The 25,095-nt window shown below is 39.0% G+C and overlaps 1 protein-coding gene across 2 annotated transcripts in view; it reads left to right on the forward strand.

The window, feature by feature from the left end:
• Positions 1-24,408, forward strand: part of CERT1 (ceramide transporter 1) — a 115,570-nt gene extending 91,162 nt beyond the window's left edge. The window contains exons 10-18 of one of the 2 annotated variants that reach the window (XM_044777991.2): positions 1,720-1,806; positions 2,325-2,402; positions 8,999-9,094; positions 11,809-11,941; positions 12,809-12,879; positions 15,658-15,786; positions 16,305-16,434; positions 18,102-18,237; positions 21,338-24,408. In XM_044777991.2, the coding sequence (XP_044633926.1) occupies positions 1,720-1,806; positions 2,325-2,402; positions 8,999-9,094; positions 11,809-11,941; positions 12,809-12,879; positions 15,658-15,786; positions 16,305-16,434; positions 18,102-18,229 (852 nt within the window). In that variant the 3' untranslated portion in view covers positions 18,230-18,237; positions 21,338-24,408. The remainder of the gene's footprint in view (positions 1-1,719; positions 1,807-2,324; positions 2,403-8,998; positions 9,095-11,808; positions 11,942-12,808; positions 12,880-15,657; positions 15,787-16,304; positions 16,435-18,101; positions 18,238-21,337) is intronic. The other variant, XM_044777994.2, reaches the window with a different exon arrangement.
• The last annotated feature ends 687 nt before the right edge of the window (positions 24,409-25,095 follow it).

The following is a 25,095-nucleotide window of genomic DNA, read 5'->3' on the forward strand; positions in this document are numbered from 1 at the left end:
AATATCAGTATGGTGGTTGAGTTGGAGTTGAAAAGGATCAATGAAACTTTGTGTATGCTTTTAGAAAAGAGAAATATTCCTGGGGCTCTTAACTCATTTAATTTCAGTCTGTTCTCTATGAAACAAGTCATTAAACAGACCATGATTTTCCTTGCCTAATAGCCAGGCACATAATTATGACAAAGGTAATTAGTGTGGTAGTCGTCGTAAGCCTCAGTAATCCATGAAACCAGTTCTGAAGGCCCAGATCACTTCCCTCACCGTGCACTGTAGGCGTTAGACAGGTCACTTCCCTCACCGTGCACTGTAGGCGTTAGACAGGTCACTTCCCTCACCGTGCACTGTAGACGTTACCCGGGTCACTTCCCTCACCGTGCGCTGTAGACGTTACCCGGGTCGCTTCCCTCACCGTGCGCTGTAGACGTTACCCGGGTCGCTTCCCTCAGCGTGCACTGTAGACGTTAGACAGGTCACTTCCCTCACCGTGCACTGTAGACATTACCCGGGTCACTTCCCTCAATGTGCACTGTAGACGTTACCTGGGTCACTTCCCTCAGTGTGCACTGTAGACATTACCCGGGTCACTTCCCTCAGCGTGCACTGTAGACGTTACCCGGGTCACTTCCCTCAATGTGCACTGTAGACGTTACCCGGGTCACTTCCCTCAGCGTGCACTGTAGACGTTACCCGGGTCACTTCCCTCAATGTGCACTGTAGACGTTACCCGGGTCACTTCCCTCAATGTGCACTGTAGACGTTACCCGGGTCACTTCCCTCAATGTGCACTGTAGACGTTACCCGGGTCACTTCCCTCAATGTGCACTGTAGACGTTAGACAGGTCACTTCCCTCACCGTGCACTGTAGACATTACCCGGGTCACTTCCCTCAGCGTGCACTGTAGACGTTACCCAGGGCTCTCAACAGCACAGCCACTACATAGGTATTCTGTAGTGACACGTTTTTGAGTTTACATTGTTTGTTTTACATTATTTGCCAACATAGGGAAAGACGTGTACAATACAGTGTTACTCAGAAATGGGATCTTAGCAGATGTGCTCAGATAGTGTTGAATAGAACTTACCAGTCATCTTCTGCATAGTTAGAAGATGAGCTCACACACAACACAGTGCAGTTTCTGGTAACGTTATATTTAGTAGATATTTATTGAATGAGAAGAAACTAGGCAAGCTGAGGAGGAGGGACGAGGTTATGTGGCATCTTAACAGGAGTGAAATGATGGGGTGAAGGCAGAAAGGAGACAGATATATATAGTATGTTCTTTGGACATAACTGAAACAAACAATGACATTGGTTCAAATGGTACAGCCCTGCAGGGCCCTGATGAGGCGGAATGATTGGAGTAATTTGGCCAGAGTTTGGATAAGAAAATTACTTTGGCAGCAGTGTAAGATTGGTTCATGGTAAATGATACCCTGCTGGTATCAGAGTCTGACTAGGAGCAAAATCAGAGAACTAATCCCTGGTCAGAGGTAGTATTTGTAAGTCCAAAAGAAGAGATTGAAGTTGGATACATGAAGTAAGTCTCAGGATTTGGCAAAATTTGTGTCTTTAGAGTAGTTTATAATTCAAATATTTACAAGTACTAAAGTGTTCAGTAATTAAATCTTGGTAGTTCCAGGTTATACTATCCCTACCCAAGCTGCAAAATACACTTTAAAACCTTCCCCTGTTAACACGATATTTTTTCTGAGTCACAGAGTGAAAAGGTCAGGTTACATTGGCCTACATCCATGCCGTCTGGAGATGCCTTTTCTTCTGTGGGGACTCATAGATTTGTCCAAAAGGTAAGCTGATGTCAGAGTTTACTGAGAGTATATGTCGTATGGCTCTTCACTGTTGATGGAACTATCTTCTTGTATAAGTTTTCTCCCTTTTCTTGAATTTAAGTAATGAGATATTTTTGGTATTATGTATTTTCTTCCATTTACATCCTCCAAAAGAGTTAGAAATCTTCTGAACATAATGTTCTTTCTTTTTTATTTAAGGGGAAAAGGAGGGGTGGGAGTAGATAGGGTGTCTCTAGTACAAAATAGTTAACCAGAAGCATAGCCAGTTATAGTAATCTCTTTTTTCTTTGGGGTTAATTGGTATTATTTTGTATTATTGGAAGCACTGCATTCTTTTTAGGAAGAGTTTGGAGCATAACACATAATAGGTGCATGAAGTCAGCACTTGCTGCTGAGCTTGTTTCGTATGGTGCTTTGTTCTCTCTTTCTTTATCTTGTGTTTGGAAGTTGGTACTGAATGCTCTGTTGTGCCTTTGTTCTGATGACTTGGTTTTTTCTTTGTCTGTCTCTGGTAGCCCTATAGTCGCTCTTCCTCCATGTCTTCCATTGATCTAGTCAGTGCCTCTGACGATGTTCACAGATTCAGCTCCCAGGTACTGTATGAATGTATAGAGTGGACTTGCGTCTTTCTGTGCTATATTTCAGCCTGCTTTCCTGGTTCCTAGAAATCTTTTGGTTAGGCCACTTGTTTTGGTTTTGAATTTTAAATAGTAACAATAAGCATTAAAAAGGCCTTCCTTGTCTACTAAATAGTTCTCTACCAGGCTTGCATGTGCACTTTGAATCCCATACTGTGAATAGCTTGGAATTCTGCCGAAGAGAAAGTACTCCCGGAAAATTTCAAACTGAATTGAAATGAGTAGAAGGTCCCTGGTTTTTAAATATCATGTGATATCTGTCTCTTCAGACAAGATTCAGCAGCTTTGAGGGACATGGTCTATGAGATATGTTAGAGCTCAAAGCAGATCTCAACAGTCTCACTTCTGATCTAATTTAAAATATTTCATAGTTATATTCAAGAGGGAAATAACTTTTTAAATAAAATTTCTCTCATTACCATTATAATGTTAAGCTCCAGTTGAACAGTATTTCCCTTATGCAAATTATCCTGGGGTATTATAAATTAATATTGCTGTCCGAATGCTAAATTTATGGAAATTGGTTTTAAGTTATTTAGCATCGGTAAGGATTTAGGAATTTAAGACAGGAAGCTGCATGCTTGCAGTCTCTGCCCTTATAATAAAATCAAAGTATGCTTGGAGGAATACTTTTTAGCATCAGCATTAGTTAAAAAAATTTTTTTTATCTTCACATCTTTAGCATTCCACTTTGTATCTTTATGGTGATTGCGTTTTATTGGGTTGCTGTATGTTATCTCATGTTAAGAACCTGAGCTCTGTAGTCGAAATGACCGAGTTTAAATCCTGGTTAGCTGCAGGGTGTTGGACAGCTTTTCTGACTCTCCTGTGCTTCGCTTCTGTGGTCCAGCTAGGACTGTGCTCCAGCTAGAGCCTGGCACATAGTGAACGCTCAGTAAGTGTTAGCTCTCATTAGCTTTGTAATAACATCATTTCTCTGAGCTAATCAAAATAACGTACTTTTTTTCTCTGTGAGTATTCCAACAAAAGTTTTTAAAAGTCATAGTTTAAAACAGATTTCTCTTTTGTGTAAACATGTACGAATAAAATTTGTTAGTTTTTAACTATGTAATAAAGAAGAAAACTAAGTTTAAGACTCAAAATGTGTTTTTCTGACTTTTCCAGCTTTTTTCTCCTTGCATATTTTGGAGAAAGAGATGTATCAATTCTTCATCAGAAATCACCCATAGCCAAACTTATTACAGTATTTCTTACCTTTTGCTCATCCATTATGTGTGCTTTTAAAAAAGTGACTCATATTCACAATAATCAGTGACAAAACTAGGTAATACTGGGAGACTTTGGTTTACTCTGCTGAGCTCCACGTTGCATTAAAATAATAAAGTAACAGATTAACTAAAAGCCATCAGTACTGGTCACCATGTTCCTTTAAAATATAAGAATACACAGGTTATAAATGAAAGGACATGTAATGAGAGCGAGAAAAGAATGTAAGCTCCTGATGGGTGCCTAAGAATGAGGGCTTCTGACCCCAGCCGTGGAGCTCTAGAGCAGCTGATAGCCTTCAAGCAGAGATGACCACTTTGCTGAGAAGCAGGTGCCTGGATCTGTACAAGACTTTGCCAAATCGTAGCTTACTTCTTTACCTAATTTTTTGTGTAACTCTTGAATATAAGTTGAGAAAAATCTTTCTAGTGGATTTTTTTCTAATCTATGATACTCAAGGTTGGTCAGATTCTGTTTTTAGCTTTTGATTATTGTACCGTTTTGTATGCCAAAAGAGACAAAAATAAAGAAAAATAACATCCAGGTCTTCAAGTATTGTCCTTGCTAAAGTATTTATTATCATTAGCAGACCTTGGCTCTGGTAATTAACTGTTGCTTAATTTTGCTTTGCCATCTACATACGTGTCTTGGTTTATGACTGCCTTGTTCTTGTTGAAATGATGTTCATAGTCCTAATAGGGTAGGATAATTAAGCGTAGAACTGAGACAGGCACTGAAAATAATTTCAAATTAAGGAAATTAGGAATTACTAGGAAATTAGTAGTGACACATGAATCTGTCTGATGGGTGGATCCTGGGAGTGAAGTAGCTCTAAATCAAAGTGCACACAAAGTAGACAGGACTTGACTCATAAACAAATCTTTCTGGTCACATTTCTTTGCATAACACAGTCACATTTATTTGCGTAACACAGTTACCATCAAAAATCAAATGGCAAAAAAAATCATCCTCTGTTGGAAAAAAAAGAAAAATCAAAGGATGAGCAGTGCTCTGCAGGTTAATCTATGGTGAGCTTCAGTGCAAATCACTTCTGTGTAAAGCTTTTTCCCACTGTATGTCCATGGTAACACGTTGTTGTGGTTATTATGTATTTCACCCCTCCCTTTTTACTGTGTAAGTAATAATGCTAATTGTAGCAGAGATGGAAAGTAAATTAAAATACTAAATCACTGTTAATATTCTCATATGTATTCTTTTCCATATATATATATATTTAAAAAAAATCAGGCACATATTGATAAATACACCCACCTTAACAATTGTCTTTTTTTACCAAAGTAGATAATTCTGTATCTACTATTTTGGAACCACCTTTTTTCCTTTTTTTGACGTATAATTAGGCCCATCTTCCTATCAGTGAATATAGGTCTCCATCTCCTTGTCTATTACATGGCTACGTGTACTGGCTTTACCTATTCAACCTAATATTGAGCATTTAGTTTATTTTCAGTTTGTCTCTATTATACAGGGTGCCACATGGGCATCCTTGTGTATACATCTTTGTACACTTATCCAGTTATTTTCTTAGAATATATTCCTAGAAGCAGAATTGTTAGGACAAAGGGCGTGCACACTTCTAAGTTTTTTTTATTCTTATTCCCTAACTGTTCATTAGAAAAGTTGAACCAACTACACTCCCAGGTCAGTTTTCTTTTGCTGTAATGACACTGAATATTGTAATTCAGGTAATTTTTGTCGTTCTGATAGACTAAAAGTGTTATTTTTGCTTCTTAGCTGTTTGCATTTCTTCTGTGAATTAACTAATGATGTCCTTGGCCATTTTTCTTTTGGGTTAGCAGTACACTGTTAATTTGTTATTAACAGATGTTCTATCCAACAAATCCCTCTGTGCCTCTGACTCCACGTGTAACAGTAGGCATAGTTGTGTTGCTTTCACATGGGTAGGAGAAAGAAATCTGAGCTGCGTTTGAACCCTTCTAGGACTTTTGTTCGTTAGAATTTTGTTGTACCATCAAAGAGCAATTTTCTTTTAAAATTTCTGTATTAATAATGTTAGAAATATACAATTAGATAACCTCCTAAAATGGCATACTGAATGACTCAAATGTGAGGTGGAAGAAAAGGTTAGAATTGGAGTGCCATCACCTCTTGTTTCAAATTTATCTCGCTTTTTTCAATAGTTCCTTTGATATGAAACTGCTGTGTGTGTCAGCACATCATTTTCAACTCTAGGTGCAAAAAAAATACAAGGGCATGATTCCTTAAATTATGCTTAGTCTAATTAAAACTTGCAAACACTAGGGGGCTGGCCCCGTGGCTGAGTGGTTAAGTTCACGCGCTCTGCTGCAGGCGGCCCAGTGTTTCATTGGTTCGAATCCTGGGCGCGGACATGGCACCGCTCATCAAACCACGCTGAGGCAGCATCCCACATGCCACAACTAGAAGGACCCACAATGAAGAATATACAACTATGTACCTGGGGGCTTTGGGGAGAAAAAGGAAAAAAATAAAATCTTTAAAAAAAGAACCCACAAGGGTGTGTTACAGCTTTAAAAAAAAAAAAAAAAAACTTGCAACCACTGTTAAAGCAGGTGCAACCTGCTTCAATGATTGTGACCCAGTGTTTTGGTTTTTTTTTACATGATAGCAGGTGTTTCTAGTAACGTTATTTCCTAGTATATCAAACTTTAAGCCTAATAAAATGGTAAATTTGGCTTATATTTATTCTTGTCAGCCAAGTTAATGGTCTTGTTTCCCACTTATTTTTGATACACGCAATCATAACTGAAAATAGTAAACAGAGCAGATCGTTAGGTTAGGTCTGAAGTGTCAGTGTGGTCACGAATGCCCAAGCCACTGCCCCTGGGTGACACCGACTACTTCCTTATGTTATTGCAGTGAACATAAAACTCATTACACTGAGAGTTTACCTGTGTTACATCTCTTCTTAACCTTAATGTTATTACCTCGAGGAAGATGCCATAATGGATAAAGATTTCACGAGGAAGGCTTTGCAGGGATGGTTGCTACAATAATTTTACTGAGTATTTCATTAGTTTCTTTAATTTCCTAGAAGCACAGCACTGAATACATCTTGTTTGTTTCTTTCTTGGACTTTTTCAAGCCTTCTTAGGTCAAGGAAGTTTAAGAACAAAAGACTGAAAACTTGTCCATAGATGCAATGGTGACTATGATGGGAATGCCATTTTTCCATCTGTATAGAAAGACAGTGTTTTAAGTTAGGTTACCTCCTATCAATATATATTTGTGGAATCCAGATTCTTTTGTACCAAAACACAAATCAAAAACACCTCATTTTTCAAGCATTTGAAATAACTTATTCAGAAGTAATCTCCCAAACAAAAACGCAATTACCTACATACTTTCCAACAAAAGAACTAAGTGGCCCTAAAATTTTTTTAACAGAACTGTCTTTGTTTTTTAACAGAAAGAAATCCTTCACATTCTTCTTTCACAATCAATCTGTCTAAAGTAGGGCTTGTTTGGGGGAAGCATAATAACTATAGGTGTTCTTAACTCTCAGTGTCCCACCTAGGAAATACATATTCAAATCTAAAGATTTGTAAGATCTTGGAATCTGAAAAGGGTAAAAGTTTCTCCCAATGTGACACAAATGAATCAAGCCAGTACTACTGTGGTTTATTTATGCGTACTGACCGGACCTTTCTTTGTTCTTCCTCTTTTGGCAATCAGATACATTTTTTATGTATTTGTAACTTGGACTCCTGCATTAGTCATCCTTACCTTCTGAAAGCGGATTTAAAAATTATAGACAGACAGGTTTTTCCACGCAGCCTCTGAAATTACGTTTTCCAATTAAGGCTTTATAAAATTATAGAATGTATTGTTAGTCACATTTTAAAACTTATCTCAAGTCTGTAACCCAACACCATTCACATTGTTTTGAGGAATATGAATAAAACAAGAAAATATTATGTTAGTGTTTATTTAGTATAAAAATAGATCGTAGAATCTCAGCGTAAACATTTTTACCAAAAAGTTTTTTTCTAATACTTGCCAATTAGAGAGACACTTAAAGCCATGCCTACTTTCAGTAACAAAAATGCATTCTGAGATCCAGAGAACTTGAAGTAGCAGAAGTACGTGCCACAGCAACATGTTGCTAACATGCTTTTGTGTAGAAAGATTATATCCCCAGGGTGAATAATTTTAAGAATTTCTGACCGCAAACCATTAATGTATTTATTTCAGAATATGTGTAAACTTGATTCTTACTCTGTATCCCTAATGAACTGATAGACTTTATGTAAAATAAGTAGTTAAACTTAGGAATAAATTTTTAAATTGAAATAAATATGTATTTTCCAACTCTCACTCCTTCTCTAATGTATTTATTACGTAAAACAAAATTATGAGTAAAAGGTTAGAAAATAGAGCTTAGGAAAGGTGTTCATGTGTAGACGGTAAAGGAGCCAATTCCTTCGGAGACAATCGTTTGATCACTTCAGTTCTATTTAAAACACATTTCAGACTGGAGACTGCAAAGAATACTCAAGTGAAATCTTACCAATAAGTCTGATGGGGGATTCTGAGAGTATGAAGCAGTCAACTTGACCTGCTTATGTCAGACGTGTAGACTAATTGGATAGTTAACAGTAGACGTTGCATTTAAATTTCATTGAAAGAAATTTAGTTCAAAATTTAGAAAGAATGAACTTAGAAGTGAGTATTTGTAAACGTTTTCATATATGAGTATTAGCATTGTATCTAAAAGAGCTTAAAACAGTGAAATTGGAATCAAATAGGTGGGGAGTTGGTTATTTTTTGACTTGGCTTATGTTCATGATAAGAGTTTATCAGTTTCACTATTTCATAGTGAAAATTTTGTTACCTTTTGCAGGGAAATCTTGACATGTAGCAAACTTTCTAATATCTCCTCTATATAGTCTTACATATGGGAACATTGAACTAGGTAGTCTCTTTGTGCCCTTAGGATTCCATGATATTATACTTTGAGATATCATCTCTGTAAGGAAGCATTTTATGGTAAAGAATATTTGTTTTTTTCCAGACAGTACTTATTTTGGTCACTTGATGAACATTAGGGCAGTCTATGTTATTTGAGTGAAGCATTTTCCTTCGCCACATTTCTCCCTCTTGCAACCTGGATATGATATCTGGAATATGGACTAAACTTTTGAATACTATAGAAAATCTACTAACCTTCGTGCCTTTTCGTTGCTCACTTTCTAAGAACATCATTTCTGAACTGATGTAAACTGAATACCATTCTGTTTTAGAGATTTTGACAAAGCTATTAATTGAATGTAGATTCTTATGGCTTTATTTTTCTTTTCAAGGTTGAAGAGATGGTGCAGAACCACATGACCTATTCATTACAGGATGTAGGCGGAGATGCCAATTGGCAGTTGGTTGTAGAAGAAGGAGAAATGAAGGTAATTCCCAATGAAAGGTTATAGCTTGCTAATTGCTCTTGTGCAGTCATTATCATTACTATTGATAAGAATAAGGCTAACTTTTTTTTTTCCCCTGAGGAAGATTAGCCCTGAGCTAACTGCTGCCAATCTTCCTGTTTTTTCTGAGGAAGACTGGCCCTGAGCTAACATCCATGCCCATCTTCCTCTACTTTATATGTGGGACGCCTACCACAGCATGGCATGCCAAGAGGTGCAGTATCCGCACCCAGGATCTGAACTAGCGAACGCCGGGCCACCAAAGTGGTACATGCACACTTAACCGCTGCACCACCGGGCTGGCCCCAGGATAGCATTTTAAAATTACTTTTAAACAATTATTACGTATGATCAAAGAAGCACCAGATATTGAGAAATAAAAAAATATCCTTTTGCTTCATTGGTTTAGCTTTTACATAATTTCTTTATGATCATATTATAAATCTTTGCACAAACCATTCTGTTTTCCCTAGGCTATGGAGAAAGTAAAATTTGGAGGTTTGGATATGAACAAGTCACAGTTAGCTGATGGCTCTCTATTTGGATATTTCTCATTATTTAGTTATTTTTAGTATACTAAATATTGTTCCCAGATGTCACTTGTTCCCCTCTTTGGTCTATACCTCACGTTTTGTCCTTTCTCTCACTGCATCTTGGATATTTGAACATTGGTCAAGTAATCTTGCTCACATGCCTAAACACAAGAGCCAGAGACTAAGAGGAAGGAATAAGAGGTTCTGAGGTGAACAGAAAGGCAGCAGCAGCAGCGTTGAATCTTGGGTTGCCTCATGTCTAGGGCACTATGCTAAAGATAAAGAGATGATTAATAAGACTCCCTCCAAGCTGAAACTTTAGTTGGGGAAAGACGATTTTGATATTTAAAAGATGCCATTCCTTGACTCCATTCAATAATGTATTGAATGAAGAGTACAGATGAGTAGTGAAGAAAAAATGGAAAAGAAAGATCTCTGATTTGAAACAATTAGCTTGTTTTACACCAAGGAGAAACTTTTGAACTGTGTCTGCAAATGGAAACAAGGTTGAGACAAAGGTGAGGCGAGGCTGTTTTAGACAGGAAATATAACCTGAGCAAAAATTTGAAAGCAATTTCATAGGCAGTAGTTTTGTACAGACTGTGCTGACCGGAATTATTGTAGCAAATGAGATATACTACTAGTTGCTAGAATTTCTGCTCCTCCTGAATAGGGAACAAATTAAGAAATAAGATAGAGGAGACAAGTAAAAGGGATATCAGAATGTTAGTTATAATTCTGATAAGCTGCTTGGAGAGCATGGAGGGCGGCTGCCACAAGGTCTTGCTGCTATGTTAACCCAGAATTAAATAGAATGTTTCTGACATAGCTGGCGCTTCACAGGCCTTCCCTACAAGAGCAAGCCCCAAAGGCAGACCAGGAGGCGTGCTCCCTGCAGAAGAAGCAGTTGAGCCCAGCCTGCCTGGTCCTCCTTCTCTACTCACCCTTCAGAGGAGTCACTTTCTCCCCCCAGGGAGGCAGTGAAGGGCTGAGGAGAAAGCAGAGTGAGAACCTAGAGGAAGTCCCTCCATGTGGGGTGAGGAACGGAGAGTAAGTGCTCCTACAGACCAACTTCAGAGAGAGAAACATTGGAGCTTGGTTATGGAGAGCATAGAATAACCTCCTAAAGAGAATAGTCTGTTGTCTGTCACAGTTGGTTAGCCACTGTATGTAAAGTACCATTTTAGAAAGATAACCTGATAAGGGAAGAAACTAGAAACCAAGAAAACCACTTGAGAGAGTCAGGTACAAGGTGATGAAAGCCCCCCTACAAGAGGTCACCAATGGTAGAGAAGTCAAGGTGTTGGATGTCAGATAGAAGATGAGTAAGAAGCTTAACGGCTACGTGAAGTGTGAGGGAGGAAGCAGAGGTCTAGGGTTTGCAGTTTGAGTGACCGGGAAGGCAGCAGTCCCAATGGGATAAATAAAGAAGCGTGTAGGGAAGGTCGTTTGGTGAGAGACTGTAAGAGAACCTCCATATGAACTGCCTCCCAGGGGCTGTGGGGAGCTCCTTCTCCTTGTGGGAGCGTGTGTTTTCATTTCTCCAAAGAACTTGCTAACAGTGCTCTCTAGAGTAGCTAACCCTTTGTAATTTTGAAATACTTAATTTTACTCAGCACTTTAGGTACACAGCCTCAGTATTTAAAGCAAGATAGCATAGCTCTGTATGCCATTTTAGCTTTCTGTCATTGGTTCAGCAATAACTGAGCGCCCGCTGTGCGTGAGGTCCTGTTCCAGATGCCAAGGACACAGCACTGAGCAGAGCTGCCTTGTGTCAGGCCCGTAAGGGGATGGGTTCCAGCACCTCACTGGCCTTCCTGGCCGTGCTGAACGGTCTTTGAGAATGTTCAGTAAATAGTGCCTAAATTAAGTGGGTAGATTTATTTTTTTAACAACTCACAGTAATTAGTCACTTATTATATATGCCTATTTTTCATAGTTGACATTTACCCTGGATTTATAGTTTTAAATATTTTTTATGTGTTGTCTGTGTCAATAATTTGAAATTTTAACTTTCTTTCAGCAGAATATTTATGTTCCATAAGTAGATTTTCATAAATAAAATTCTAAAAAGCAGCTAAATTTAAAAAGATACGTTCAAGCTTGTACTTTAGGGGTTTGATTTTCATTTTTTAAACAGGTTTTTAAATATATCCTCCTCAGGTATATAGAAGAGAAGTAGAAGAAAATGGGATTGTTCTGGATCCTTTGAAAGCTACTCATGCAGTTAAAGGTGTTACAGGACACGAGGTCTGCAATTACTTCTGGAATGTTGACGTTCGCAATGATTGGGAAAGTAAGCTGCCATTATTAACATATTTTAATATAATTATTATTTTGAATTTAATATGAAATCCAACTCGGTTTTCTGCATCTCATCTGTAGTTTACGGGGTCACTGTAGAAAATATCTGGAGGAGCCTAGAAGACTTACATTTCAATGGAGCTTTCCACTGAACACAGTGCTTCTCAGTATATATAGCATTTGATCCCCAACCTCAGTAATCCTGCATGACAGCTAGGTAATAAAGTAGAATTCAAATAGGTCAGGTGACTTATCAAAGGCCACAGAACTGGTTAGTGGAAAAGCCGGGACTAAAATTAAAAGTTTCTATTTTATCAGCTTCGTTTTTCCTAGACTGTTTTGTTTCCATGGTAAATCCTAGATGAATGCTGCTGTAGTTTGTTTAGAGTTATTCTTGGTGTATGTATATTCGCCTTAGGCACCAAATTTCATGAATGCAGATACTTCTGAACATCACAAGATGTCTACCAGTGGCAGTTTGATGTTCTTGTTTCATGAATATCCAGATACAGTTTATTCACCCCAGTAAATTAGGGGTTCTAGGGGAGGCTGTGATGTTGGGGAATAACTTGTGCCTGGGTACTGCAGTAGTCAGCAGAATTGCCTTCTTGCTGTGGAAGCTAGATACCGCGCCAAAGAAAATGAGACTTCCTGGTGATCAGGCCTCGCAGCCCCCAGCTATGGCCCCACTTCTCAGTGTGGACTACCTCCCATTGGGTCTTCACCTAGGGAGTGCAGAATCCTATTCATTTTACCCTAGTCTCCATTTGTAATTGATTTTCATTATAAGTGAATTAATTACATTCTAGGAAAAAGTAATACATCCTTTTTGGCTACTAATATTTTCTCTTCATTTCAGCAACCATAGAAAACTTTCATGTGGTGGAAACATTAGCTGATAATGCAATCATCATTTATCAAACACACAAGGTAAGTATATCTACATCCCAAAAGGATTCCAGTGTAGTTCAAACTGAGACATGTAAATTCTCTAAAATAAAATTTGGCAGGAATTTAAATGCCACAGAAGATCCAAAGACTTTATTAATAGTTCCTGAATATCATGTATGTGAAAGGTATATCAGCTCATTTAAAGCAGAAATGGGTGCAGGCAGAAACCTGAGAAATATCCAGAAACAGTGTCTGATAAAGATCTACAGTTAGTTATGCAGACTTAAGTCTAGAAGAGAAAATGTTGAAATCCGTTTAACTAGCATCTAGTTTCTGTAGGAGATAAATGATAGTATCAAGTATGAAAGTGAATCATACCACATGTGAAAGTTCCTGTGACAGCAGTAATGAGGGGAATGAACAGTATGTTATTAGACTAGTAGATATGAAAGTGATCTGAGTGGATTATCTGAAGGCAAGGGAAAATTGCTGAGCATGACTGTTGGGAGATCCGTCATACACCAAAGCACACAGAAACATTGTCATTTAAATTGATTCCTGAGGCCGGCCCAGTGGCATAGCAACTGGGTTCACGTGCTCTGCTTCGGTGGCCCAGGGCTCGCAGGTTCAGATCCCGGGCGCAGACCTAGCACTGCTCAAGCCACGCTGAGGCCACATGCCATGTGGAAGAACTGGAAGGACCTACAACTAGGAAAGTAAATCGATTATAAAAGTAGTATTTCTCTTACCTTGTTCTGCTCTGTTCCCTTTCTGAATGTTGCCAAATGATATAGTGAATAAAGAGTAGTATAAAATGAATTAAAATTTTGGAGAGATCCACCAAAAGAAATATTATATGTTACATAAGAATATAGGAGCTGGCGTGGTGGTGTAGTGGTTAAGTTCACGTGCTCCACTTCAGCGGCCTGGGATTCACAGGTTCAGATCCCAGGCATAGACCTAGCACTGCTCATCAAGCCATGCTATGGTGGCATCCCACATGCAAAATAGAGGAAGATTGGCAGAGATGCTGGTTCAGGGCCAATCCTCCTCACCAAAAATAAAAAAAATATATGTGATTCAAAAAGTACTTCATTTTTCTCTTTTTTAAAAGGTTTTTTAATTGAACTGAATATATGAAAATGATTGAGCTTTGCTATATATTTCTTGAGCTCAGTCTTGTCATCTGAGGTATCTTATCTTACATGACTATGACTGGGCTTTATTTTACATGGGAGCTGCTCAAGAAATGTGTAACAACGAAGATTCTATTTCAGCATACAGACTTAGAGGGGCTCTAAGTGAAGTGTAAAATTGAGTGGATGTTAAAATATCGATTGCTCGCCCTGTAATTTAGAATTAACACAAATGACCAGTAGTTTAGAATCAGAAGAGTCTCGTTGTCTGAAGATAGTTGATCCTGGAAAACAACCTGCTGAAAGTGTCTTACCTGTAAATAGCGGATGGAGGGGAAGGTTATGTAGGCTGTGCTAGAATTACTTCTTAAAAGTAAAACCAAAAATTGTTAAAATAGTGTATCTTATATGTAACAAAATTTGTTGCAGTTATAATTATTTGAATAAACAGATTGTCCTGGCATAGTTTTTCAACAAAATCCAATAATGCCATACATCTTTTTCTTTAAATTTGGCTTCTTTAAATAGGATCTTAAAGAGGGCTGCTCATCTCCTGAGGTTTAAGTTAGTCTCACTCTTTAAATTTCTGTCTTATCATCCTTGTGGATTTGCATTTATTCTAATATGACCAAATTTTCATTTATTTTTGGCTTCACGTACATTTGCCCAACACTACTTTCATCAGCTTCATGAAATTTTGCATCTTTAAAAGATGAGCCATTTCACTTTGCCAGTGATTTGTCTTGTATCAGCACTGAGTTGTTGGCTGTTTCTTATACTCTGTGGTCAAGAAGGACGCCGTGCATATTTTCTTTCGTGTGAAGGCGCGTGGCCCAGCTTTAGAGGCCTAGGTTCCCTGCTGTCCCGGCCACGCATGCCATTCCTTGCCTGCTCTAACTCATCTGGAACTCTTCCCACATGATTAGGGTGTCAGAGGAGCAGTCTTCTTTCCCTAAAATCTTTGCTTTTAAGTCTCTGGACAATTTAAACAGAGGTTTAATACTAAACCTAAAAGCAGATACTGTACTTACCAAGGGTTGTCAGAGGAGGGATAATGGGGAGCTTTGTTTGCATAATGGGCACAGAGTTTTTGTTTAGTGTGATAAAAAATTTTGGAAATAGATAATGATGATGTTCACATAACATTGTGAATGTAACTAATGCCACTGAATTATACACTTAAAAAATGGTTTAAATGGTGGATTTTATGTGACATATGTATTACCGCATTTTTTTTTCCCCAAGGAATATTCGCCCTGAACTAATATCTCTGCCAATCTTCCTCTATTTTTTAGTATGTGGGCCACCAGCACAGCATGGCTGCTAACAGAGTGGTGTAGGTCCCACACCAGGGAACCAAACCTGGGCCACTGAAGCAGAGCACACCAAACTTAACCATTAGGCCACCAGGGCTGACCCCACAATTTAAAGAAAAAAATAGCATTATTTTTTTTAATAAGGAAACATTATTCCTTTGGTATTGTTCTGGAAAGCCATTAGCTGGTGTTCATAATTAATCCTTTGGTGGGTATTCTCAGATGCTTTCCATTTAAAATTTGACGGATTTACCTTTAACTGAGGCATTTATTGGTTTTACATTTGTTTCTCTGTTAGTTCCATATTACATGTTATTGAACAAAAAGCTGTTCAAGGTTTCAAAAGATTTTCGCTTCTTCCACAGAGAGTGTGGCCTGCTTCTCAGCGAGATGTATTGTATCTTTCTGCCATTCGAAAGATACCAGCCTTGACTGAAAATGATCCTGAGACTTGGATAGTTTGTAATTTTTCTGTGGATCACGACAGTGCTCCTGTAAGTACGCTGTGTAAATGCGTCTGGTTCCACAACATGCAGCTCAGTGTACAGAGCCGGGCGGAAGTGGTAACACACCCCACACACACATCTGACTTAATAATGCTTCTCCGGCCCTGCTTCAAGCTGGTTGGCCCCTCGGAGCAGGATGGCCGTCTGCTCTCTGGGGCTCAGGCGCAGCTGTGGGCACCCCGCAGGGCTGCTGGCCTTTCCTCCTGACCTCCGGTGATGGAGCCGAGTGGCCTGAGACGTGGGCTGCTTCTCATGGTTGCCCTCAAGCCGTGATCAGTCCGTGGTTCCCACCACGATGTAGCTCCATTTCCGCTGGAGAGGAGGAGAGATGCTTCCCGGGGTCAGATCAGCTCGGCATGGGTTATTTATTGGTGCTTATAAGACTGTGTTGGAAATTTTGATGAGTTGTGGTTATAGGTCACATAATGTCATATTAGACTGGTAGAAATCACAGAATACTGCGTATCTCCTATATTGGTGTTTTGTTTGATTTTTTGTTTTGACAGCTAAACAATCGATGTGTCCGTGCCAAAATAAATGTTGCTATGATTTGTCAAACCTTGGTAAGCCCACCAGAGGGAGACCAGGAGATTAGCAGGGACAACATTCTGTGCAAGATTACGTATGTAGCCAATGGTATGTACTTTGTTTTTGCTGCTTGGCAGTGTGGATGTTCTTATCATGATCTACATGATAGCTGACGGTTTGGACAAATGCCATTTACAAATGCCTATTTAGTTTTTATCCTTTAGATTAGTAATTTTTAATTTGGAGAGTTGTATATCAAAATTATCAGGAAACTTTCAAAATGCTTATGCCTGAATTTCACCCAGAACTACTTGTAGCTGCCCCTGATGCAGGAAGGGTTAATAATCACTGGAAAAAGCTTGCCAACAAACTGTGACCCGGAGGTGAGAAGGCCGGTTAGCCAATGACGGGTAAGACCTCCAAGGGGAGGCAACCTGAGACAGGCATTGGTCACCCGGGGGCACAGATGGAGACACGATATCAGGAGCAGGAGGGGCCGTTACCTAGGAGGCCTTGCATGCTCCGAGATAAAATACACGAGCACAGCAATAACATGATAATATCAAAACAGAGACCAAGGGAGGGCTCCTTGAGAAATCACTAAAAATTCTTGGCATTCGCTAATTACTTCATCCAGAACACCTGTGTATGTTTAACAGATGTAAGCTATGTATCTATTGAAACGCTGGTTATAGTAAATTCAGAGTGGCCATCAGCCCTCTCTGCATCTATCCTGATGTGTACATTGGATTGCGACACTGACACTACTATATCAGAATTTCTGAAGCTGGGGCTGGATAGGTAAATTTTAAAACTTCATCTCTAGATCACTATCATGTATCCTTGGTTTTAGGAATCATTTTATTAGATATTTACCTAATAGTGTATATGTATAATCAGGAATATAAGCAACAGTGGAAAAGGAAATTAACAGTTCTTTTTCTTTTTTTATTCTTTCTTTCTTTCTTTTTTTGGTGAGGAAGAATGGCCCTGAGCTAACATCTGTTTCCAATCTTCCTCTTTTTTTCTCTCCCCAAAGCCCCTTAGTACATAGTTGTATATCCTAGCTGTATGTCCTTCTAGTTCTTCTATGTGGGACACCACCTCAGCATGGCTTGATGAGCAATGCTAGGTCCATGCCCAGGATCCCAACTGGCAAGCCCTGGGCTGCCGAAACAGAGCACACGAACTAAACCATTATGCCACCAGGCTGGCCCAACAGTTCTTTTTCTTATTGTGATGCTTTTTAGTTTTCCCTATCGTTGCTCCCTAATCCTTATGAGTTGCTGGTTACATATTTATTTCACATTGGCCTGCTGCTAGACAGCCCTGTTCGTCACTCACTTGGGTTCCTCGCTACACCCATCTCCTCCTGTTGGTAGTTCAGGAGTCCCTCTAACCAAATGCTCAAACCTCTTCTTTATACAGGGCCATAACTGCCAGGATGCTGGAAGAGACGGTTGTGCTGAGTAGGTTACTCTCTGGTTGTGGTGGAGTTTGATGAATAAATCTGCCTTAAGTACCCTAAAGCATTGCTAGACTAATTGTTGCCTATAATGCAGGGAACCAAGAACATTTTAGAAAGGTAATAGATGCGTCCTTATTTGCATCTGTTCTCTTGTGCTGGTTAATATTGAGGAATTAACAGTCAAGACTTTGAGATGCTAACTGTTCCAACGTGAGGAATTTTTTAAAAGCCAAGAAACAAAATGAGGGCCTCATATGCATTTGGAGAATTCTATCTTAACAGGCTTTAATTTCCCATTGTCTCGCAGTGAATCCTGGAGGATGGGCACCAGCCTCGGTGTTAAGGGCGGTGGCGAAGCGAGAGTATCCAAAGTTCCTGAAACGCTTCACTTCCTACGTCCAAGAGAAAACCGCAGGAAAGCCAATTCTCTTCTAGTATTGCAGGTACTGGAGAGCAGATGCTGCCCCTCTCTGTTAACGTTTGACCGATGTGACTCTGCACATACTGAGATTTAGTTAGTTGTTGAAAGTGGCTTCTGTGTTTTTTGATGTTCCAGATAGAGTTGTCATTTTTATAGCCTTTAAATTTTTTCATTTTTTTCTGCTTATGTAGATAATACCTGCTTATTTAAAGAAATTTTAGCATTATAGAACTATAGAATTTCAGAAGTACAAATTCTCTATATTTTTCCCTTCCCAGAGACTACTGTTGGGTTTGTTGTATATTCTTCCAGACTTTTATGTGTATGACAGACATATGTTCTTGATTGTTTTAAAATATGTTTATCCCATATTTATGGTTTTGCAGCTTGCTTTTTATACTCATATCTGCACCATTATTGCATATAAAGGTATGAGACATATGACGCCATCTCCTTCTTTTAACTTCTGTTACGTAAGTGTTGCAGAATTCAGTAACCACTCTCGTGTTAATGTCTGGGTTGGTTCCATGTTTTTACCGTCACATAATGCCACACTGAACATCTTTGCACAGAGAGCTGGAATCTCTCATTTTTTTAAATAAATATATCTTAACATGGCTCGGAAGTCAACAGTACGAAAAGATAAACAGTGAAATTTACCCCGTGCCCCCTAGGCACCCAGTTTTGCCGCCACACCCAAGTGTATAACTGCTGATACTAGTGTCCGACGTATCCTTCCAGAGATGTATTTTTTAAGCCTGAATACATAAATGCAAGTGTATTCCTCCCACACAGAGAGTTTCTGTTGTTGAAGAGAAGGTAGCGCGCTGCGCACACTGATCCTGACCCTTTCAGTGCGCTTTCTCCGGAAGCTCCTTCCATACCCATGCAGAGCTGCTTCATTCTTTTTTTGCAGCTGTGTAGCATCCTACCCGATGGAGGTACGTCATTTATCTAACCAGTCCTCCATTTGTAGACAGTAGAGTTGTTTCCAGTTTTTGCTAGAACGAACAGTATTACAATTATATCCATATGTCGTTTTGCCCTTGCAGGTTTATATGTGGGATAAATTACTAGATGTGACACTGCTGGCACTTCTGGGGGGTTGTGCATTTATAATTTAGATATTGCCCTCCATAGAGGTTGTATGAATCTACCATCTCACCAGCAATAATGTGTTGGAATGCCTGTTACCCTGTACCCTCTCATGCAATGTGGGAAATAAAACTTTCTGATTTTTTCCAACTTGATAGGTGAAAAATACTCTCCCAGTGTAGTTTTAGTTGTATTTCTCTTATTATGAATGAGTTTGAGCATCTTTTGGTCCATTTGAGACCCCTCAGTGTGTTAACACTGAAATTTTTAATAGATATTGCCAAAGTATAATTGACAAACTGGAAGTATATATGAACATCCTCTCATTCTCACCTGCATTGAACGTTAAGTCTTTGGCTGAGAAATTTATATTCTTGAGTCAGTTCCTTTAGGTAAAAATAATATAGTCAATAACCATATAATGACTGACTTTCTTAATTAAGCCTGATTTCTGATGCTGTTTATAGTATGTCTTTCTTTTAAAAAATAAACAAAAAACCCAAAGGCTAAATTTATTGTCAGATACTAACACAAGAGTTATTGCATTGATAGCCCAGATATTTAGCTTTTCCCAGGCAAAGCTCACCTGGAAATGGCTCTGGTCTTACTTCTCCGAATCGTTAGTGTCGGGATGGGGTGGTGGGGACACAGCCTGACCTGGGAAGGATTCTCTCTCCACACGTAAGCGCACCACAGAAATGCGCTGACTGTTCTTAGAATATCCTGTACTGTGGAGCTGCTTTGGCTGGATGTGAACACAGACTTTCTTAGTGATTCCGTCTCTGCACTGTATTTATCAAATTAGCCAGAAGCCTGAGGCCACAGCATGGCCTTTCCAAGCTTTGTGCCTCTCCCCACGGCCTTAAGGCCTCTAGAGCAGTGCCTGCTCTCCTTAAGACGGAGCCCGCAGCTGCTTCCCCTCCCCGCGGCCTTGCTAAGCAGGCAGAACGTGTAACCGTGCATTCAGCAAAAGAAATCATAATGCGGTTGCATGTAGAACATGCCCTCTGTTTGTGAGGAAAAATACCTTTCTTAAACATGAAAAACGCGTGCTACCGTATTACCAGCATTTGCCTCTAAACTGTTGGGTTTGGGGCAATTTTATTGACTGACTGTGTGTGTGTGTGTGTGTGTGTCTGCACGTGGGCACGCAAGCGCATACATCCTTCTTGCGTGGACCTAGGAGAGATGGGCTTGAAATCCTGTGAAAAAAATTTATCTCAGGGGAAGGCATTGGCATTGTTTGTGGGCATGTGTGTAAAGATAGTAGTGGAAAGACTCCCTGGCCGAAACAACTCAGCCTCAAGGTTGAGCTTCCTTCTGGCAAAGGACCAAGTTCAAAACTTAAGGTGGTGAAAATCTCTGTTTACCTAAAGTGGTGTTTGTTTCATAGTAATTTTGGAAGATGTGTCTGTGAAGTGGATCCCGGCATTGACACCTTAGGAAAGCTGATGTTCTCAGTTTTGGTGATAGAGAAATAGTAACTGTCAGTAGTGTGTACCATCTTTAGAGAAACTCCATAAAGAGTTAATGAGGTCCAACGATATTTAGAATTCTTAGTCAAAACTCTTAAAGTTTTTGACAAGATCTGAGCATGTTTGTTTCTTAAGATAAGGCAGACTTCTTTTCCATAGCCTAAATACATTTTTTAAATTCTTAATAAATGGTATTGTATAGCATAATTTTTATTGAAGACTAAGAAGAAGGAAATGCCAGTTTGTGGGGTACAAATCCACAGGCCTCCAGTTGATTCCTTCTTTGCTTACCTGTACACATTGCTCTATTTAATTTTTTCTAACTTTCAAAAGTTTCCTTTTCCCTTCTATTCCTTGCCAATGGGATAAGTTTCAAATATGTAATGTTAATAATTTTACATTCTTAAAGGTGAAAATCCTTAAACTGTAAATTTTAATAGAGACTGTGCATTCCATGAATTCAGAGAGCAGAAGGAATCTGTTCTAATAGTCTTGCAGCTGTTAGTAATAATACATTGCTGAGTTTTTTACTTGTCATTTTCTTTTCTACAGTGACTGAAGCAAGGCTGTGTGACATTCCATGTTGAAGGAAAAAATAGAAAACAAAATTGAACGCTCTAAGCTGGAACATAGGATCGATAGCCTTGTCTGTGGCCCAACAACTTGGCCTTGTGTACACAAAGGAGGAAATACTGCAGGAGCCGAGCCGGACCTCTAACACTAGCTGTTTCCTGCTAGGCCTCTTGCTCAGCCTACACCTATAAATACATGTACAATGACGTGTAGATGGCTATATTTTTATTTGCTTGCTCCTGGAAGAGAAAAAAATCAACTTTGAATCACAACTAGGAATTGATGCTTTAATTTTTGGAAACTTTTTCAGAATTTTTAATTTCCTGTGATCAGGCCTGAGATCCTCAGTTGTATCAGGTTTTGTGCACAAAAGAAAAGCACAAAAGTTGAACGCACATGGGGCATGTGCTTTCTGTGCACCAAATATCTGGACGGGGTTCTTTTTTCAGGCCTGCAGTCAAATATGTGTCCAGAATTTTTTGACTTTTTGTTTTGTATAATCATAGAATTCGTTGCTGCTGATTTCTGTACTGATCCACATTGTCATGCGAAGTGTCTCGGTAACTGAGGGCTGGCCATCACCTGTGACTCGCCTTTTCAATACTCTTACTCCCATGAAGAACCTTTGGTTCTGATGGAGAAAGAGTGAAAAGCTTTTTTTTTCCCCCCAGATATCTTTATCTTTCTACTGTATTTTTAGTTGTGTACTGTGTACTACAGATTTTTTTCAGTTTGTTACAAACACAATTTGGTAATTCCTAAATTGGTTCTGCCTGCCTCCAAACAGAAACATCTGTACAAATCTTGTGGGTCTAAACTACTTTCTGGTAAATGGTCAGGATAAAATGAGCTTGCGTTTTCCTGAAATTTCTGAGGACAGACGGTATTCCTTGTTAAAGCACGTCAGACCGGGTCTGACATTTGATTTGATACTTCGAGTATCCAGTAGCAGGAATGTTTGTTAGTTCTTCTAATCTGGGTTGGTTTAAAAGAAATGTGACCAGTGCTCCTGTTTCCTCTTGATCAGAAACTTCAGCAGAACAGTAAAGGATTCCACGTGACTCAAACTGAAATTCTTTCTTTAGTTTCTGTAAGAAATTAAATGTAAAATACCTTTTTAAGTTTTAGGCCTCTGTGACAAACCTCAAAGCGTGGAATGGAGGTAAGAAATGGTACTTATGGAAGTAAAAGTGACTGCCCACTTTAAAGTCTTCATTGTGTTTATAGCAAATGTGCTTACAGAAATCAGAGGCATTTTGTAGACACTTTGCTGACTTGTACATCTCTGTAGAAACACAGAAATCAGATGCATTTTGTAAAGCAGAAAGTCATGTCACATGGAACATGTCCTGTATATATTTCATACATGGTAATGGGGTCTTAATGATAAATGCAAGGTGATAATTAATGATGGGATTAGTCTGATCACTTAACATGCACAATCCTGGAAGTGAATTACTTGCATCAGATAGAGTGGTATTTATTATTCTGTACAGAGAGAAAAATACATATAAAGCATATGCTTACATTACATGCACGCAGATTTCGTGCTCCATAAATCTTTTCTATTTTTTAATTTACCTTTCTCTAAATGATGTGCATGGAATATGCCTTATTTCAGAAAAATGCTGTTCATAATTTGACTCCGTGGAGAAGTGCCTATATGGTGGTAATGCTAGTAAGGCAAACAAGACAGATTATCATAGCGGTTTACTGCATCACCAGTTAACATTTTATATTGTGACGTTTAAAAAAGAAAAGTTTATACCTCAAATGTGTATTTTATTTTACAATCAGCTGCAGGGTTGGGGTGGAGTGTGGGAGGGCTGGGAGGGGAGGTTTATTCACCAGAGCTGCTGAGGGGAATCTTCAGAAAAATTCCATGTACCCTCTGTAACTGTTTCTCTGTTTGCCATTTCTGGTAACTATCACGAACACAGACAAGTAACTCTTTCATAACTGAGTTGGATAGCTTTATTTTACAAAGGTATGGGAGGTTTACAAAGCAGTATCTAAATCTAATTATGATTCGTTTCATTTGCACTAAATGTTAATGATAGGCTTTTGCAATTCTGTAAATAAAGTTATTACACTAAAAATATTTGTATTAAAAAAGAAGAAAAGAAAAATATAGATTTTCCCTTTGGATAATGGCACTGGTACTTCGCTAGAGTCAATTCCATCAACCAGGTTTCGAAATGAGTTGAGGAATATGAAAAGAGTGTCAAAGAGGTCAGAATTTGGAGACGTACTAGCCCTTAGACAATATCCAGATGCTCTAGAATTATTTCCATATGGCTGGTTCCTACAGACGAAAGTACACAAGGTTTCCTCATACACAGTTATTTCCTACTTCTCTTCCCAAGCAAAAAAAAGATGTTATCCCTTCACTTTCTTTTCTCCTCAGTTCCTCTTTTGTACTGTGATGGAAACTTGAAGAATATTGGTGATGAGGGGTTTTGTCCCTGAGTGCCCACTGCACAGTTCAAGAGAGCACAGTATTTCGCTTGGAATTCAGGACTCCTGATCTTTAGGTGGAGGGTGATCCTGGCAGCTCCTCGTTTGGGGTTGCCACAGGGGCAGCCAGACCAAGGAGCGGGTGGCTGGGAGGGTGGGGTGGGAATACAGAATAAGGAAAGGAGGAATGGATTCCCATTTGTTCAGTTTCATCAACTAATTTGCACACCTATACAACATCAGTGTCAATTGCTATTGAGAAAACTTTAGTTGGGCTGAGCTGGTTCTCTTGTGAAATTGTGCTGGTTATCCTTAAGCTTATTGGTTGTTTGTCCAGTTAAACACTTCACCAGTATTTAGTCCGAGTTGTACAGACGATGTATTTGGATTATTGTCATTGTTCATCTGCAAACTCAAAACATAATCATTTTAAAGTACCCTGGGAATATGTAGAGTGTAACTCTTCTATAATAGCTTTATGATCCTGATGATGTTTTTAAAAAATAATAAAGTTGGATCTTCCATGTTACAATCACAAAATTAAAACCAGTATTTAAAAGTGGAAAAGTATTAAAATATTATGGACTACTGTGCTTGCTTGATTGTTTTCCTTAACCCCGAGATGTTGCCCTGCATCGTTCTCTGTGTAGTTAAGAGCTTGAAGTACTCCAGTTCAGTGGGCTTCAGACTGTAGGTTGGAACCCAGTTTAAGGATCAGGAAAACTAATGAGTTTCAACCTAAATTTTTTTTAACAAAATAGAATGGAATAGATCAAATACACAGCATGTAATAAGCAAATATTTTGTTAATCTTCATATGTGTATGTAGTGGGTTGCAATTTGAAATGAATTTCCTACTATGGATCCTGGTCCAAAGGTTTTTTTAATTGCTAGAGAGTGAAGCCATATACAGTTGGGTATTTCTAAAATGAAACACAGTGCCTGTCAGTCATTCACACTTAGAACTCAACTACATGCATTTGGCCATAAACGAATGCTCTCCCATTTATTAAATAATATGGCCAGCTCCCTTTGTTACACTCGGGGATTTATGCCCTGGAACAGCCATGAGACTGGAATTGTGGATTTGCACTTCCCTGTGTCAATGAGTTCCTCCATGGTTATATGAAAGACACTGAGCATCTTTCTCTCCTATTGTTCAACGATACACAGCAAACAAAATGCCCTCTGAACACATGCCAGCTACTTAATCCGGTGGGTTGCTGGAAAGGAAACCTGGCGAACGTGTTGCGTTTACTGACAGAGAGACACTGTGTGGG

This window comes from Equus asinus, chromosome 9 (genome assembly GCF_041296235.1).
Source record: "Equus asinus isolate D_3611 breed Donkey chromosome 9, EquAss-T2T_v2, whole genome shotgun sequence".
Classification (NCBI taxonomy): domain Eukaryota; kingdom Metazoa; phylum Chordata; class Mammalia; order Perissodactyla; family Equidae; genus Equus; species Equus asinus.